Raw genomic sequence first — 17,967 nt, 5'->3', positions numbered from 1 at the left:
GGCGCTACAGAGGTGAGTGTGTTGGAGAGGAAAGGCAAGCCAAAGACATCCTTTGTAGACAATATTCAAACCATAAACTTGCACTTATTTAATCAACACTGTAGTAAAACTGTAGAAATAGCTAGTTGCTGCAGTATATTTTGCAGTGTGTTCTGCAGCAAGCCATGATGATGGTGGCACATACAGTACAGATGCGGCAGACAGTATTTTCCAATATCTCAACTGCATTTTTCTTTTTAATGTATTGTCTTTTTGCCTTTCACTGCCCACAACATCATTAGACCACCTATTAAGGCCACAAACCACACACTACCAAAGGGGCAGAGATAATTAAACCTGGTTCTTATGCTATGAGACAGTAGTGCCCACATCTTTTCAGGGACATTGCTTACTGAAAGATTAAGCTGTTGCACTTGACAAGCAGAACATGCAGATACTCCGGCAAGATGAGCTCTGCCTCACCTCAGAATGTGTCACCCCACAGAAACTGTCTGGAAAGCAGGCCCTAAGCGCATGCCTGTTACCATCTCACTGTAGGTCACCAATGTAATGTTTGTAGATCCCTTATATTAAATGTATCCTCGACATCCATAGTCTCTAAATAACTTATTTAACGTATATGATATTTAGGCTCGCTGGTCTCATCATATAACGGCAATGAAAAAAGCAGCAGGAGAAGCAGCCATAACCTCTGCCGCACTGAAGGGGGCGCACGTGAGCCCACAGGTTCTTGTTGCTACAGTTATTCAGAGACGGTAGACACAAACAACAAACTAGACTTTTGAAACTACAGGAAGATAAGGAGGACTTTTACAAAAAACGAATAGAGATTGTTGTCCAGAAGGAGAGCATGGACTTAATCTTCAAGTCAAGGTAAGACCACAATTGTAATGAAAATGGGATCTTACTAAGAAAGACAATCCAATATTTAGATTTTGGGTATCCTTCTGTTGAATGGTCTGTAACGGTCTGTAAAATTGAATGAATCGAAGCATCAGACTAAAAAAGCTTTTGAAAATAACCGAATATTTTGATTAAGGTCAAAATATAATATTTGTAAATCTGACTCTGAAAGAGTCAGTGCCTCACCAGCCATGAAGCTCACCGCACGTCACTGCTATATACACTATTGATTGTCCTTCCTCCTTGTATTCCAACCATTTGGACGCAGACTGGCATTTCCCCATAACGATGTTGTTTAACAACCGGCGTAAACGGACCTTCGCGCGCTATCAAGCAGTGAGCGTGCGATGTCCTGTTCAGATTAGGGCTAATTGCGATTTTCCTGACAAATATTGCGATTGCCATTCGATTTGCGATATTTGTTTTTAAGCGACCCAACGGAAGTTGTAAAATGTGGCCATATCTCCGGTTAGGAAGGTCGTATCAATGTGCTCCCGTCTCTAGCACCCCCCGCAGTCCGAGCTACGAGTGAAATAACTAAACTTACATGAAACTTCCGTTGGGTTGCTTTAAACTAAGTCAAGCTTTAGTTTAAGACTCACCCTGTAATTTAAGTAAAACATGTGATGGAGCATTACTAACCTGACTCAGATGCTTTGTTTCACCAAACCATCTCGGAAAGCTCCGTTGGAAGCCATTTGGAAAAGGCAGGCACTTTCAAAAATACTTGGCAGGTGATTGGATCAATCTGTCTATCAACTTTTATCATGGGCCACTTATGATTGGTTAACAATGGCTGGTACATGTGGAGCACAGCACTTCTGATTGGTGTGGATGACTGACACACAAGAAGAATACACATTTAAAAAAAAAAAAGAAGAAACATGTCGATTTAAAATCGATTAATCGTTCAGCCCTAGTTCAGATTACGTCAAATCCAACGGGATGCCATACATAAACTACACAGAATCACACTACACACCCACGCAATGATTACATTCAGGCAGAATGTAGGATACAACCTCTTTGGACCATGTATATACTTATTGAAAACAAGCTACAAAATGTAATACCTTGGAAAATGCCGTTTAATACTTTTTAATACTTTTTAATAGCCTTCATTTTTGCTAAATTGATTTATCAACTTTTAATACTTTTTAAGAACCCGCGGACATCCTGTTTGTAAAACGCCTATACAGATTACAGTTGTACAGATGTTTGTATGCATGTAGTGATATGGTTTTAGAAGACACACCTCTAGTTACTGTCTGATAACACCTTCTTTTTTTTTCACAATGAAGGCTCTAATTAATGTGGACAGAATTACGGGGAAATTAAAGTAATTGGATTAGGAAAATTAATGATATACAGTAAGGAATAACTTACAACACATTGGAGGGTAACTTCTCATGGCTGGATCTGTAGGATCTCTTTCTTATCAACACTTTTTTCCAGCCGGTGTAAACAGCAGTTTACTAGTACATTAAAAGTCTTATTTGAATCCCAGAAAAAATCAGATTTTACCGCGGTCACATAGGTATAATGCCAGGCTAGCTTGTAATTCAACAGACAATCATGAAGGAGTTGGAACATACAGAACTGTTATGTCTCGTAAAATCTGTTAAGTTAATGTTTTTACTTGTATCCTGTTTTATTTTGTAGTAACCTTTCCTTCTTGTTGCAGATTACCTCACTTCCTCCCTTTGTGTGTTTTCCCTCCACTGTGATTGTCAACTCCGCCCTAATTGTCTGCACCTGTTCCCCCTTAGCCTGCCTATATATAGATTCTGTCTCCCTTGTCTTGTTGCCAGTTTGTTTCGTCCCATGTGCCTGACTGCCAGCGTGAAGTCCACGTTTTCTGCTAAGAGCTAAGAACCGAGTTTTTGGAGTTTACTTAATCTTTTGACTTTTTGATACTATGTTAACCTTTTCCTCGTAAGAGTGTTTTTTGTTGTCTTAACCTGTTACCTCTACGGAGAGGTCACAGTGCCACTATTTTTCAGTAAAGACTTTCTTTTGTACTTTGTTTGTCGAGTCATGCTTTTGGGTTCATACTGGTTTGCCTAGCCGTGACAGTACGAACTGGCCAGTAAAATGGACCCAGCAGACTCAGAACAGCTGCAAGCTGCCCTTCGCTTTCAGGGGAGACGTTTGAACGAACAGGAGGAGCAGATGTCTGCCATTCAGCAGGGAGTTAAGGATCTTGTTGGTAACCAAAAGGGTTTAGAGTCCTCCGTAACCACACAAGTTAATCACCTGGCCGAGGAGATCCAGCGTATGCTTACTCACCTCGGGACAGCACCCTCACCCCAGCCTCCAGTGGCCTCTGGAGGGTCCCCAGCTTCTCCTGCAGCCCTTTTCGCCTCTTCAATCCGTCTGGCCCCTCCAGAGAAGTTTTCCGGGGAATCTGATGGCTGTCGTCCCTTCCTGGTGTAATGTGATCTACACTTTCAACACCAGCCTGCGGCGTTCCCCACGGAGCGGGCTAAGGTTGCTTTCCTGGTCTCTCCCCTGACTGGACGGGCGGCAGCATGAGCAACGGCCGAGTGGTCAAGGGACTCGCAAGTCTGTGGTTCTCTTCAGATGTTCACTGACTCTTGAAGAAGGATTTTTGACCACACTTCTCCTGGCAGAGAGGCAGCCCGAGTTCTATCCAAGCTTAAACAAGGTAATCACACTGTTGCAGACTATGCCATTGAATTCTGCACCATAGCCGCAGATAGCGGCTGGAACTCATTAGCTCTTTTTGATGCCTTCCTCAATGTATTCTCTGACCCTGTTAAGGATCAGTTGGCTCCACTAGACCTACCCCCTGATCTAGACTCAGTAATTGCCATGGCTATAGTGTAAGGACTGCATCGCCAGACATTGACCAGAAACCTGAACCTCCAGACTTGGGATTAGTACCTACCTGCTATCATGACCTTGGGGAAGTTTTTAGCAAGGCTAAAGCCATGACTCTTCCTCCTCATAGACCTTATGATTGTGCCATTGATTTGATCCCAGGAGCGCCTATACCTAAAGGGAGATTTTACTCAATCTCTGGTCCTGAAAGAGATTCCATGAAAGAATATATAGACGCTTCGCTAAAGTCAGGGCTTATTCGTCCCTCATCCTCCCCTGCTGGGACGGGGTTTTTCTTTGTGTGGAAAAAGGATGGTTCCCTTAGGCCCTGTATTGACTATTCCCCGTTAAACAACATCACAGTCAAGAATACCTATCCTCTCCCATTTATGGTTTCAGCTTTCAAGCAGCTTCAAGATGCCAAGATCTTCACCAAATTAGATCTTAGGAATGCATATCATCTGGTCGGAATTCGCGAAGGGTGATGAATGGAAGACTGGTTTCAACACCCCCACAGGCCATTATGAGTGTTTAGTTTTGCCTTTTGGTCTCACCTATGCTCCTGCAGTTTTTCAAGCCCTTGTCAATTATGTTTTAAGAGACTGCTTGAATCGGTTTGTTTTTGTCTACCTCGACGACATTCTGATATACTCACCCGACAAAGACTCCCACATCCATCATTTACGCCAGGTTCTCCAGCGACTTCTCAGGAATCAGTTATTTGTCAAGGCTGAAAAATGTGATTTCCATGCCACTACTGTTTCATTCCTTGATTTCATCATATCCCCGGGTCTTATTCAAATGGATCCTGCTAAGGTTAATGCAGTAGCCCAGTGGAAGACTCCTGACAGCAGAAAGAAGATCCAGCAGTTTTGGGGGTTTTCTAACTTCTATCGAAGATGTATCAGTGACCCAGGTCGTCGCACGCATCTCTGCTTGTCTAGCTGACATCTCTCAGTGGATGTCCGCCTCAAGCTCAACCTTGACAAGACTGAACTGCTTTTCTTTCCGGGAAAAGATTGTCCCACTCTTGACCTAACAATCAACATCGGCACCTCTGTTGTTTCCCCAACTCAGACTGCAGGGAATCTGGGTGTGACCCTAGATAACAAACTGTCCTTCATTGCAAACATCGCTGCTACAACCCGCTGCTGCAGATACACGCTTTACAACATCAGGAGAATACGTCCACAGCTGACCCAGAAAACAGCGCAGGTTCCGGTCCAGGCTCTCGTCATCTCACACCTAGACTACTGCAACTCCCTCCTGTCTGGTCTACCTGCATGTGCCATCCGACCTCTGCAGCTCATCCAGAATGCAGCGGCTCGTCTGGTCTTCAACCTTCCAAAATGTTCCCACACCACGCCGCTCCTCCGCTCCCTTCACTGGCTTCCAGTAACTGCTAGAATCCACTTCAAGACAATAGTACTTGCATACCATGCTGCGAATGGATCCGGCCCTTCCTACATCCAGGACATGGTTAAACTGTACACCCCAGCACGTGCACTCCACTCTGCATCGGCCAAACAGCTCGCTGCACCCTCACTGCGAGGGGGACCCAAGTTCCCATCAGCAAAAACACGTGGGTTTGCTATCCTGACTCAAATGGTGGAATGAGCTCCCCATTGAAATCAGGACAGCAGATAGCTTGCACATCTTCCGGCGCAGACTGAAAACTCATCTCTTTCGACTCCACTTCGAGCGATAGAATTACTTTCAAAGAACTGCTAACAGAGCACTTATATACTAATAAAGGACTGGCTTATCTATAGCCAGTTGAGTAGCACTTGAAATGTTTTAGCTCTATGAAACCTGATGTACTTATATGATTCTGTTTTCTTCAAGGTTGTATCTTCCTGGTCTAATGTACTTATTGTAAGTCGCTTTGGATAAAAGCGTCAGCTTAATGTAATGTAATCAGAAACTTCAGCGCTATTGCAATACCACTCCATGCTCTTACATCCCCTCAGGTCAGAGTCCTGCACGGGTCTGATTTTCAAGACCCGCTCCCGCGACGTGCAATACCGAACCCGCCCCGCCACCCGCACATATTGCCAATAGTTCCGCAACCCGACCCGACCCGCCGGCACAAGACCCGCAACCCGACCCGAACCCGCATATATATAAGCAGTGAAAACGTGCAATTATTAACACACGCAGTTGCATATTTGGCTCAAAAAGCCTGGGATGTTGGTTATTTTCTGCATCTAGGATGACACCAAAAGCCTCCCAGACGTTGGATTTCGCTCTTGAGGAAGAGTTATTGAAAATGCTGTATTCTCAGAGAGCTTCACCTCAGCCATTCAGAATGTGGCGCGCTCAGCAGCAGATAGATGCGCTGCAGAGGTTATGATTATGCACGGTCCCGCGGGGGAGAGGTCTGAGGATTTAAACATTAAACTAAATTATTATTATTTAAATATATTTATTATGCAACACCCGCAACCCGACCCGCATCATCTTTGTTTTACCCAGAACCGAACCCGGAAAAAAGCGTTTGAAAAAATACCACCCGCAAATCACCTTTTTTGCGGGTCACCCGTCGGGTACCCGCGGATACCCGACCCGATGCAGGACTCTGCCTCAGGTTCCGTTTGTGTGGTCTACTCAGGCCGAGGAGGCTTTCACTCGGCTCAAAAGTATGTTCACCTCTGCCCCCATTCTAACTGTTCCTAACACAAGCCGTCAGTTTGTGGTGGAGGTGGATGCCTCCAATTTAGGTGTAGGTGCTGTCCTGTCGCAGCGGTCGGAGGAGTTACTGGCTGTAAAAATAGCTCTGGAGGAGTGGCGGCATTGGTTAGAGGGGGCTCAGTTTCCATTCTTAGTATGGACGGATCATAAGAATCTGGAATACATAAGAAAAGCTAAACGTTTGAACTCTCGTCAGGCTAGATGGACTTTATTTTTCAACCGCTTTAATTTTACTTTGTCTTACAGGCCGGGGTCCCAGAACACGAAGCCCGATGCCCTGTCACGTCTATTTGACCCCGAGTCTATTGCCAAAGAGCCTGAAGCTATCCTGCCACTGAACCGTGTGGTTGGAGCGGTGACTTGGCAGATAGAAACAGAGGTGAAGCAAGCTAACGGTGAGAGCCCTGCACCTAGTGGTTGCCTGCAAAATCGTCTGTTTGTGCCCATTACCATGCGTTCACAGGTGATCCATTGGGCTCACACCATGCTGCTCACTTGCCATCCGGGGGTTAAGAGAATAATGTTTTTCATCAAGCAACGTTTCTGGTGGCCATCAATGGAGCGAGAAGTTCCATTGACCTCCTGAGCTCTTTGGATGTACTTGTCCATATATGTCCTCTTTGCTGTGTTGTATAAGTAAAGACTGAAACAGGACCAAATATGTGTCTGAGAGTTGGGGCTGCATCAACTGACCTTTTATTTGTTTTCAAATCCAGAATCATCCTGAAGAGGAGGTTGCTGAGGACGAGGATGGCTTTTGTGGACCTCCTCAAACAGCTTCTTCATCTTGACGGGGATCAGAGAATCTCTCCCCATTATGCTCTGCAGCACTATTTTATCACAAAGTTGCACCTGACTGAGCCTTTTGACAGCAGAGACCGGTAAGTGACTGTGTGTCTACAGCAATAGATAACCTCTGAGGTTGAATGGGCTAACTTTATTTAATGACTGTATCATTCATCAATTGAATGTCTTTCTGCAGTCTGACTGCAGCCTCCAAATTCATAATGAGCATCTGATCAATAGAGGCCTCACTGGACAGGGTTTACAACTCTGCTGTTTGCAAAGCTGAACAAAAGTCAGCCGCTGGCATACATGTCAGAAATCTACTCTCTGCTAGAAATGACAACACAGCCACTTTTTCATGTGATGGAAGCAAAGCCACTGTCTCCTTTGATGATGATGAAGATCCATAGACCTGGCTTTCTGAGGGAAAAGTACCTCCATGCTCCTGTGAAGGAGATTCAGATTTCGGGTCTTCTGATGGAGAAATACCTCCAGGCTGCTATGAAGAAGATTCACATGCCTGGCTTTCTGAGGGAAAAGTACCTTCATGCCCATATGAAGGAGATTCAGATTCCAGGTCTGATGGAGCTAACCCAGCAGAGCTCTCTGCTGCAGCCTCAGTCTCCACTGGTCAGAGTGAAAAAAGTATGAGGAGGTTTCGCAGATTCCTCGGTCAGATGGCAGCTACCTTTTGTTGCTGCTGGCGTCCAGTTGCTGAGGACTGAAACCATTTTCATTAATTGTGTTTGCTTTTTTTGTTGTAGATAAAATGTATAGTTTTTTTTTTTAACTGCAACAAAAGGCCTCATGCTACCTCATTCCGTACTACAAGTCAGGAAACAGTGTGATTCCTTAAACACACGCTGTGTCTCTTACCTTCTTCAATATTCGGTAATATCTGATACATCATCATCAGATTTGTCCTCATCTTTCAGGAGTAAGCGCATCTTGGTGAAAAGTAGAACTTTTACTTGGTATGAAGATGCTTAGTACATTTTAGCTTAGATTTACCAATTTCAAACCGACATCCTTCTGATGTTTTTTACTGTCCATAGTAAGTTGTACAGTGTAGGGATGCAATGCTAAATCAGTGAAGTATGCTGAGTGTGAGTAAGTGATGTTAAGTGTTGGAATATAAGGTCTACAATTACATGTACCCACAGTGTGATCACTCAATAAGCCAACAGCAGGCCCCAGAGGATATAAACACTCAAATTACTCCTTATTTTCTTTGTGGAAAACCATATTTACTGTCCAACTTTTTATTTTGTTTTGCTTTGTGGTATTAATCCCATAATGTGTGTAGATACATTTATTGGAAGCAAATAAAAACAAGTCTTAATGCAAATCAGTGAGGATACACCAATGAATTCAGTGGTGGTCTGAAAGTCAATTTACTGTTCATTGTTAACTACTGCGTGTCAGTTATACAGGGAGTAGTGAATGCGTAAATGATCAGACGCAGCCCAGTCAGAAAAAAAAAAATTCTACGTTAGAAAAGTAGAAACCAAGATACTTTTGGAATTTATATTATAATGTAAGTTATAACATATTTATACATTTACTTGAGTACGACTTTGAATGCAGGTCTTTTTCTTGTAACTGAGAAATAGTACACTGTGGTATTGATACGTTTACTCAAGCAAAATATCTGAGTATTTCCTCCAACTCTGGCAAATACCAACCATTAAACTAATATAACAACACAATACATATTTCCTGGATGACACAGAAAGGATTTCTGCTGTTTCAAAGCATTCAAAACCACCAATAAGAATACAATCTGTTCTAGGATGTGACAGCGCTATGCATAAGGCTTGGTTAGGTTTAAGTACAAAATAACTTGGTTAGGGTTAGAAATATCTGAGTTATTATAAGGGGACCTTTATCGTCATTGTCACCAAATGTGTGTGCAGGCGTTAATAAAAATGATGTTAAAATGTTATATCTACTGTATCTCCCTCTGAGCCAAAAGAGGGTGCTGCAGAACCCTCAGCCTCCTTACTTCCCATACCCATGCTTGAGTCTAGAAAACACAGAATATCTTGCAAAGAGTGTCTGGAATCTGGAAAATCCTGAAACACATTCAGGAAGTGCCTATCCATTTACTTTGGAAAAAAAGGGACGCACAGAACATTTTGGAGTTCATGTATGACGTTTCAAAACACTGCATGAACTGTCTTGGGTTACACATTATATTTTCCAAAAATGCAAATGTTTGCAGTGTGTAAAACACAGTGACAAAGACTTCCCTTGCTCAAGAAAAAAACCTGGCTTAGGCTACATCTGCACTCCTCCCACACACACACATAAATAGACTGACATAAATAAGAATGTATGTTATAATCTACACAGACACACACACACAAACACAATCTGTGCACAAGCATTAAAAACACCTGAAAGTCAGAAGTGTTCGTAGTACACGTGCACAAAAGCCCATTTGAGTGCATCATCAGAAACCATCAGGGCAACTCACAAAAGCAGCACACAGTTGAATACAGTCTTACACAACAGCTTATTCAACAGCAGCAGTCAGTGGAAACATTAAATGTGACCTCCCAGAAACACAGAGCAGGATCTGAGGCTGAGGAGAGAGATACAGAGAGAGACAGATCCCACAGAGACCTGTTTGTAGTCCAAAGTTAGAAAAGCAGGATCACAGAAACACAACATAACAATGCTTAATCCTCCTCTGACAAAAGAGAGGGATAGAGAAAGAGATTTAGAGTGACAGAACTAAATATTAGGGAAGTAAAAAAACTCATATTTAGTCCTTTCAATTGATAATCTAAATGCAGAGGATACCACATATTTCAGGCTGAAGGTAGGAGAATATTGATATTTGATGAAACAATTATTTGAAAGTCAAGATACACAAGAATTAAGTTCAACGGGATCATTTTTTCTGTCAAAGAGAGAGGATAATTTGTCATATATTAAAGAACATAGCCAGTGTTAATCTCACATTTTCGTATTATCAGTAATTATAACACGGCTTGGTGATTTTGATTGGTCAATTTGGACATTTCAATGGTTGTTAATACTCAATAACAAACCGCTGCTAAGCAAAATAATGACCATTGCTAAGGAGGATCAACTGAGAGAAGGAAAGAGGTTAAAAGACAGAGCGTCGGACGTCAGAAAAATCAGCAGAAGACAGACAGGAAGTAACACTGCTCTGGTATTGTTTAAGGAATGGAAACTGTAAACAGACTTGGACAGTTACAGAAAACCTCGATGAGTGCTGCCGTTCATATGAAGTTACGTTGTTGTGTCGCAGTTCCAGCCGCTGGTACGTGAGGAACAGAGTGTTTTTTATATCAATAAAATAATTTTCAATCAATACTGAGAGTCAAGTCATCGGTTTATGTGGCCGCTGTACATTATACCTTACAATATGTTAATGCTGCTCTACTTTCTGAATTCCCTGCTGTGTGTCTCAACCACAGGCCTATTTGTTCCATTTCAAGATGTGTATCTTTAAAAATAACTGAACTACAGTATTAGTAATTAAAAAAAATATCTGAACACTGTCATTTTCTGTTTGTTTGTAATATCAACAGGAAAACACTGCATTTGTTATAGACTTCTTTCACAGTGAATTCATGCATGTTCCTGCTCTACTATGCATTTCAGGCAGCAGGACATAGGGTTAGTGTGTGTTCATGGTAATGAAGTAACACGTCAACCACTGCAACAGTGTGGCTCATTCATGTGTTTTCTTTCATAGGGATGTAACCCCCTCCAAAGCTCATTAATGATCATGGTGTTTCCTAAAATTGTAAAATGTACTTTCTTGGTTGTGAACATGACGCGCTGTTCAGATGTTTATTGTCCTCATATCGACATATTAATATATTGTTCAGTAAACAGTATTTATTATATAGTATTTCATTTTACATTAGGTTTTATCTTAATCTATTTCATTTGTACATATTTGTCTTATTCCCGCAACTTACGTGAACCATTTTGTTTATTGCATTTTTTTGTTGCATTACTTCATGTGTTTTACTTTAATTGTAAGCATATCATATGTGTCACTGTTAAAGGAGCCTGAGATTTAACATGTGTATTGACAAATCTATGCTGTATTTTGCATATGAAAAATAAAGCCTTTGAATGATGTTGTTAAATAAAGCTGGGCACAGCTTCCTGGAGTCTTGTCATCACATGTTTGCAGCTAAAGAAGCTGGATGAATAAAGTGTTCTTTCTAACCAATGATTTCAGCAGCTGTGCTGTATGTGCCAGATATGCCTGTGTGTCTTTATGCACTGTGCTGCTGTGTGTATGGTGTTTGTGTGAGTTGTATTCCAAGTATACAGTGTTACAGAGCATCAGGAATTTGTAACACACACACACACACACACACACACACACACACACACACACACACACACACACAGGCAGTGGGCAGGTCAGCGGAGGAGGGTTTAAAAGCTTGGCAAAGAGAGAGTGGAGGAGGGGAAAGCGTCAATGATGTAATCTCAGAAAAGCAGAGGGAAGAGGGAGGGAGACACTTCATAAACTGCTTTACACTGAATAAATTATGATAATCACTCACTTATTTATTATCAGTCAAATGTTTCATGAGGTAACATATGACTAGTTTATTAATATACTGTTTAGTAAAATATGAAGCATTGTATCTTTATTTTTAATAGAATAAGGGCTGATAGTACGATATTATCTGATTTTCATGCCACTATTACTTGACACATTTACATCAGTAATAATAACATGCTTTTTCACCAGATGACCCCCCTTCACAGTTCTTTCCTCATTGTACTGAATAATAAAACTCAACCAAACTTTCTCTCTACCCAGCCTCTCAAAAGGGAATATTTCCTGCTTCTGTTTTGTTTCTTCATTTGGATTTTGGACGGTTGGTCATTTTACTGCAGGCAGAGAAAAACACAGCCTAGAGCAATAAGTATGATGCAAATCACTTGTTAGTCCTCTGGTCATTTACTACCAATGTTTGAATGACTAATCATCAATTGTTAAGTTGTATTGTATTTGTTTGTTTTGATTCACTCAAAGCATTCACATAAATGTTAACTTGATCTTAATTCGGGTTGCATCCTCCGTGTTTTAGTGATCCCGATCATAACACTGATATCAACCTGTCTTTCTGGAGTGGTACACTTTTTGGGGGCTAGAAAACAATGTTAGTGCTTTCACAACTAACATGCTGCTTTGGTTCAAAGGAGTTCTATTGCATGTTTCTGTTTAGTGTGGTTCTATTGGGCTGGTGTGAAAGCCCTTTTTAAGGATGTCTCAATCCTATTCTACGTGCAGATGGCTTGGAATTTGAAATAGACCATGCACAATTCATTTGAAGCTTAAGTAAAGCAATTGAAAACATTTGAATGATTTGAATCAGTCGATTTGACTGCTAAGACACCAAAAAGGCTAATAATTAGTCATTTATTGATGGATTTTGTGACTTTAATGAACTCGATTAAAAAAATTAATCTAATTAATTAGAGGCTTTGTAATTAATTAATACAAATTAATCGCATTGTTAATCACATATAAATATTTGACCTGAGAACAATGAGAAGCAATTCTTTTCACATGGATTTTAGTATACCATTGAATAATGACTGAATACATAAGCTTAAGCAACAAAACATTGTTTATTTTTTTCAAGGTGGTACTTAACCAAGACCAACAGAAAAACATTTTTTGCCATAAAGTGTAGCAATAGCATATTTAGGAAAATATAGTACATTTCAGAGATTCAGGTAACCTATAGGTAGGTAGACCTTCTGTAAACTATAACACTTTGTTTTTTAAGTAAAACACAATACTTTCAAGTACATTCAGAACATTGGAAACCCTGACTATTAGAAAACATCTCTCTGTTGCTTCAGAGGCCATAACAGACTTTGTTGATTTACCAACAGTTGATTTAAAAAATCTAATCAATTTCAGTTCAACTCTCTCAATAACCTTGGCCAAAACAATAAACAGTTCAACATAAAGTGCCAGTTGCACCAACAACGTAATAAATAGTTCAACATAAAGTGTACCATTTAAAATAAAATAAAAAAGTGCCAGTGATTGACCTCAATCCCTCCTATTCTTCCAATATCCTGATGAAAAATAAAATCTCTCTGTTGCATAGGCCACTGTTTGATCAACGCGAATTGGGTGTGGGTCCTTGTACTCCGAGTCGGGCTAACGTCCACGCTAGCTTCCACGCTAGCTGCTATATGTTTTTGCATTGAGGTGATACTTGAGGCTTGATGTGCTGCGGTGATATGCGAATTCCTTTTTGCATAATTTGCAAACAACCGTGCTCTTATCGATGCTTCCATCCGTCCGTTTTTTAAAACTAAATGTCCCATCCACGGGGCCAACCAAAGCGGTCTCATCAGCTTCTTCGTTCATGTTTGACTATTGTTCACTGTGGTTTGTTGTTGTCTGAAGTCATGAACGTTAGTTGGTGCTCCAGTATAATCGGTACCCCTGAAACTCATCCAGTGAGAAACGTTCCGCGGTGCGATTAAAATGCGTTAATTTTTGTGTAATTAATTAATCTTAATTAACGCGTTAAAGTCCCGGCCCTAATTATTATACACAATGTTGCAGTCTCCAAAACTGTCCAATCAGTGAACTTTCTGTCACTATGTATGACAGAATGTTTCCACTATAGGTTGATTTGGAAGAAGCCAATGTGAACATTAACTGAATCAAAACTAAATAGCAACAATGGATCATGTATGTATCTTGGTACTGACCAAATGAACCACACTACAGGTGTGAAAGCACCTTTAAGGTCCAACATTACCACAGACGTCTCTGTTCTCTCTGCTCCTCTCCTCAGCTGTGCTGAGCCGAGGTAGTGGCCAGAGAAGTTTGTAGAAATATAAAAAACGATTTGGTTCTTATGTGCGAAAAGTACACATTTGCCAGATCAGATCAATCCATCTGAAAGATACATCCCGTTACTGGACAACAGGAGAAAATATGTCTGTTTGTTCTTACTAAAAGAGGGCTGAAGCTTCCATTTTGGATAGGAATAAACATTGGCATAACTGAAAGAAATGTTTTTTATACAAATCTTGCAGTACATCTTACAAATGTTACATCTGGCCAGGCTAACCATGAGCATTAAAGGTTGTGGGCCATTCCAGCCTGATCTCCATACACTAAAGATGAACTCTAGCTGGATCTCTTTGTAAAAAACAATGGGTGAATGAGAGGGTTAGCTGTGATTACTCAGATCACTAAACTGTTCAATCCAGAGATTTATTTGGCCTTGGTCTTAAACAATGGAGGTGAGTGTATAAAGGCTCCTGACCCGCTCATCACTACTTTCCCCCTCCACTGTCTGCTGATAGGACATAGCTGCGGTCCCTTCTTATTCAGGGTTAGGGGAAGCATTTGAAAAGGCAGTCCCCATCCACCTGAAGAAAAGGCTTGCCTCCTGAATCATACAGTCTTCAAACTCACAGCAAGCCCTTACATGTATTAAATGAAGGTATTCACATTAGAGGCAGGCACAATGTTTTTTCTGAGTTATGTATGTGAATCCTTTGTCATTTTGTTCTCATTATGCACCATTTTTCATGTTGAAGGTGTGTGGCTATGAAAGGCAGCATCTGCAGAGGGTGAGCATTTGTTTTATTTGTGAGTTGAATTACTTTTCTTCTTATTCAGTACATCTTTGGAAATAATGTCTTAATGTTTTAATGAAGACGGCTAGAGCGCTCAACTACCGTAATTTTCGGACTATAAGCCGCGCCTTTTCCCCTATTTTTCGACGCTGCGGTTTATATAACGGTGCGGCTAATCTATGGATTTTTACAGCTAACGGCCAACACCTTTAACTCTATGGCCGGTCCGCGGACCCCCACCTTTAAGCGGCGGGTTCCAGCAGGAAAAGCTGGAGGCCGGAAAAGAGTGAGACAGGTAGCGCGCAAAAGTAAAAGTGGAACCGAGAGTGGTATGCCCTAGCTGCGGCTTATATTCAGGTGCGGCTTATAGTCCGAAAATTACGGTACTGCTTTTTAAGTGAATGTTCCTGTTAATCTTTTGGCATGTGAATATGCTGTGCTGTCTGTTGAGCCACAATGAAGGCTAGAATAGCAGAGGTGGGAGAAGTACTCAGATCTTGTACTTAAGTAAAAGTAGAAGTACCAGAGTGTAGGAATACTCTGTTACAAGTAAATGTACTGCATTCAAAATCTTACTCAAGTAAAAGTATAAGAAGTATTAGCTTCAAAATATACTTAAAGTACAAAGTACTCATTATGCAGATTGGCCCATTTTGGAATGACATATACAGTATCATGTGTTTTGATGTAATGTATTGTTGCGTTAATATGTGTATCGTAGCTGGTTAAGGTAGAACTCATTATTATTTTATTTACTGCCGGGGAGTTTGTGAATTTAGTCCAGGTGTAACTAAAGTCTTGTTTAAGTGTTGGTTATGTTTTATATCATTAATCCATATATGCTAAGTAACTTATGGTATTAAATAAATGTAGTTGAATAAAAGTACAATATTTACCTTTGAATTGTAGTGGGGTATACGTGCAAAGTAGAAGACAATGGAGACCTCATATACCTCAAAATTGTACTTAAGTACAGTACTTGAGTAAATGTACTCAGTTACTTTACACCACTGCAGAAGAGCACAAGACAGATACCGGTATACCGATCAGAGAGGAAGCTAACTGAACCTTGGGCATTCAAATGTAAACACAATGTAATTGTTCTCTTTTCGGTTTTACAAAACTCACATTTTGAGTTTACAGTAGGAGTTGCATCCTCATACTCATTTCAATACCCACTTATTCCACAATACGTCTAGTACAGGGGTCGGCAACCCGCGGCCCACGGGCCGCATGCGGCCCTTTAAGCCCTCTGCTCTGGCTCCCTTGAGCTTAGACAAAAATAAGAAGGAAATAAAATAAAAGTATTTGTAGGACTATTTATATTTTGTTGCACGGTTGAAAATGTTTTGTATCTTGTATTTTGAGGTGATACTGTGACACATAAATAAAAAACAAAACAGTTTTAATTAGGTCAAGTAAAATATGCGTCACATCCTGCTAAGGTCCCGCGCGAGCGCCTTTTCTTGGAGGCGCTCGCGCGGGGACCCCCGGCTCGATGAGCGAACTATGGATAAATCAAAGAAATGTACCGGAGGAACACAGGATTTAATTCTGTGTGGACAGAGTTATATGCTTTCACAGCAAACGATGCTGGTTTACCGGTATGTTTGATATGTAGAGAGAAGTTGTCAACGGTGCTGCAGCCTTTACGTATCGAGGAACAACAAGGGAGAGGAAGACAGCTGACAATCTTCAGTCATAATTCAATGGGGTATGTAATTTATTTCAGAAAACACTTTTTGTTATATTCCATGGAATGCTCTTAACGTCCCGATAGCAATGAATATATTAAATGCTTTGACAATAAATACATACAACAATTAATCTCTGGAAGCCGTAGCGCTGTAAAAAGCACGAACAATCATTTTAGCCGGCCCGGCTAAAATAACTGGATGGCCTACCTGCCTGTCAGCCTTCCATCTGTGCACAAACTTATCTCCTGGCCTCATTGATGATGCGCGTTCGTGTGTGTTGGAGGAGGGAATCTGTAAGAAAGTCTGAAGGAAGAGGCATATTTTTCCCGGTTGTGTATTTTCAAATTCTAGCACACACGAGCTGGTTTCTCCATTCTTACCTACCCTACCTTTAACTCTTTTTAGGGTGCAGCTATATGTTTTATTTATTTCAAAGTGGGCCCATTTTAATAATATTTTTTTTTCCTTCAAATGTGCAGAGGACTCCCCAAGTGCTGTGTTTAATTTATTTTAAAGTAGGCCTGTGTATTATTTGTAATTCTCCTTATAGGAGTTATTTGTTTCTTATTAGAGGTTAACAGTTGTATATAATGTAATAAATAGCCTAATAAATGCAAAAAAACTGTATTTTTTTTCTGATATAACAATAAATACAACTTTATTAGCTATCAAGCTATGAAATATGTTTTGCGGCTCCAGACAAAAAAATGTTGGGGAAAAAGGAGCAAAATGGCTCTTTTGGTCAAAAAGGTTGCAGACCCCTGGTCTAGTACATGTTCTGACACAACCCCACTTAGCTGGCCCACGATGACCAGGCTACTACATCAATCACACACACACACACACACACACACACACACACACACACACACACACACACACACACACACACACACACACACACACACACACACACACACACACACACACACACACACACACACACACACACACACACACACACACACACACACACACACACACACACACACACACACACACACACACACACACACACACACACACACACACACGACTGGCCAGAGATATCCTTGGCATAATCCCAAATGTCTGTGTAATTACAACAACAGAGCAGCAGTGTCACACTAAGCCGGACTGCAAGAAGGATATTGATATTAGAGTGATGCTGGCCAACAAAAAAAGTAAGAGACACAGATGAACTGATGCACATTCAGATGTCGGGGAGTTATAGAAGGAAGATGCAGCCAGCTGTTATGCAATTCCTGTCTTCTTGTGGGAGCAAAGACATATGGCTGTGCTAAGAACTTACTGAGGAAACTATTCTACTGGAAGAATTCTTACACTCCCAAGAAGCATCTATGAGTGTTATTAGGTTAGAATAGTCCTTCTTTAAAGGCTTTATTCCATAGCCACAGAACAAAGTCAATTATAATAG

General features: G+C 41.0%; 2 protein-coding genes across 10 annotated transcripts in view; one reads left to right on the top strand and one right to left on the bottom strand.

Annotated features, from left to right (window-relative positions):
* ryr2a (ryanodine receptor 2a (cardiac)) overlaps positions 1-17,967 on the bottom strand; it is a 291,199-nt gene that overhangs the window by 202,227 nt on the left and 71,005 nt on the right. The gene's annotated exons all lie outside the window — the stretch shown is intronic.
* Positions 686-11,379, top strand: LOC307025431 (homeodomain-interacting protein kinase 2-like). 5 transcript variants are annotated; one of them, XR_013804160.1, is made up of 4 exons: positions 1,845-3,571; positions 6,685-6,833; positions 7,155-7,319; positions 10,958-11,379. XR_013804160.1 is itself a non-coding variant. In XM_079660096.1 (3 exons), exons 1-3 carry the CDS (start codon positions 851-853, stop codon positions 7,455-7,457), a joined length of 225 nt encoding a protein of 74 aa, XP_079516222.1. In that variant the 5' UTR covers positions 686-850; the 3' UTR covers positions 7,458-11,379. The 5 variants fall into 5 exon arrangements, 1 of the variants encoding a protein (XP_079516222.1); XR_013804158.1 differs by lacking the exon at positions 1,845-3,571 and adding an exon at positions 686-873 and having other exon boundaries at positions 7,155-11,379; XM_079660096.1 differs by lacking the exons at positions 1,845-3,571; positions 6,685-6,833 and adding an exon at positions 686-873 and having other exon boundaries at positions 7,421-11,379.

Source organism: Notothenia rossii (genome assembly GCF_949606895.1).
Source record: "Notothenia rossii genome assembly, chromosome: 11".
Classification (NCBI taxonomy): Eukaryota; Metazoa; Chordata; class Actinopteri; order Perciformes; family Nototheniidae; genus Notothenia; species Notothenia rossii.
The sequence above is the reverse complement of the archived record's forward strand: the minus strand, read 5'-3'. Positions and strand labels throughout refer to the sequence as shown.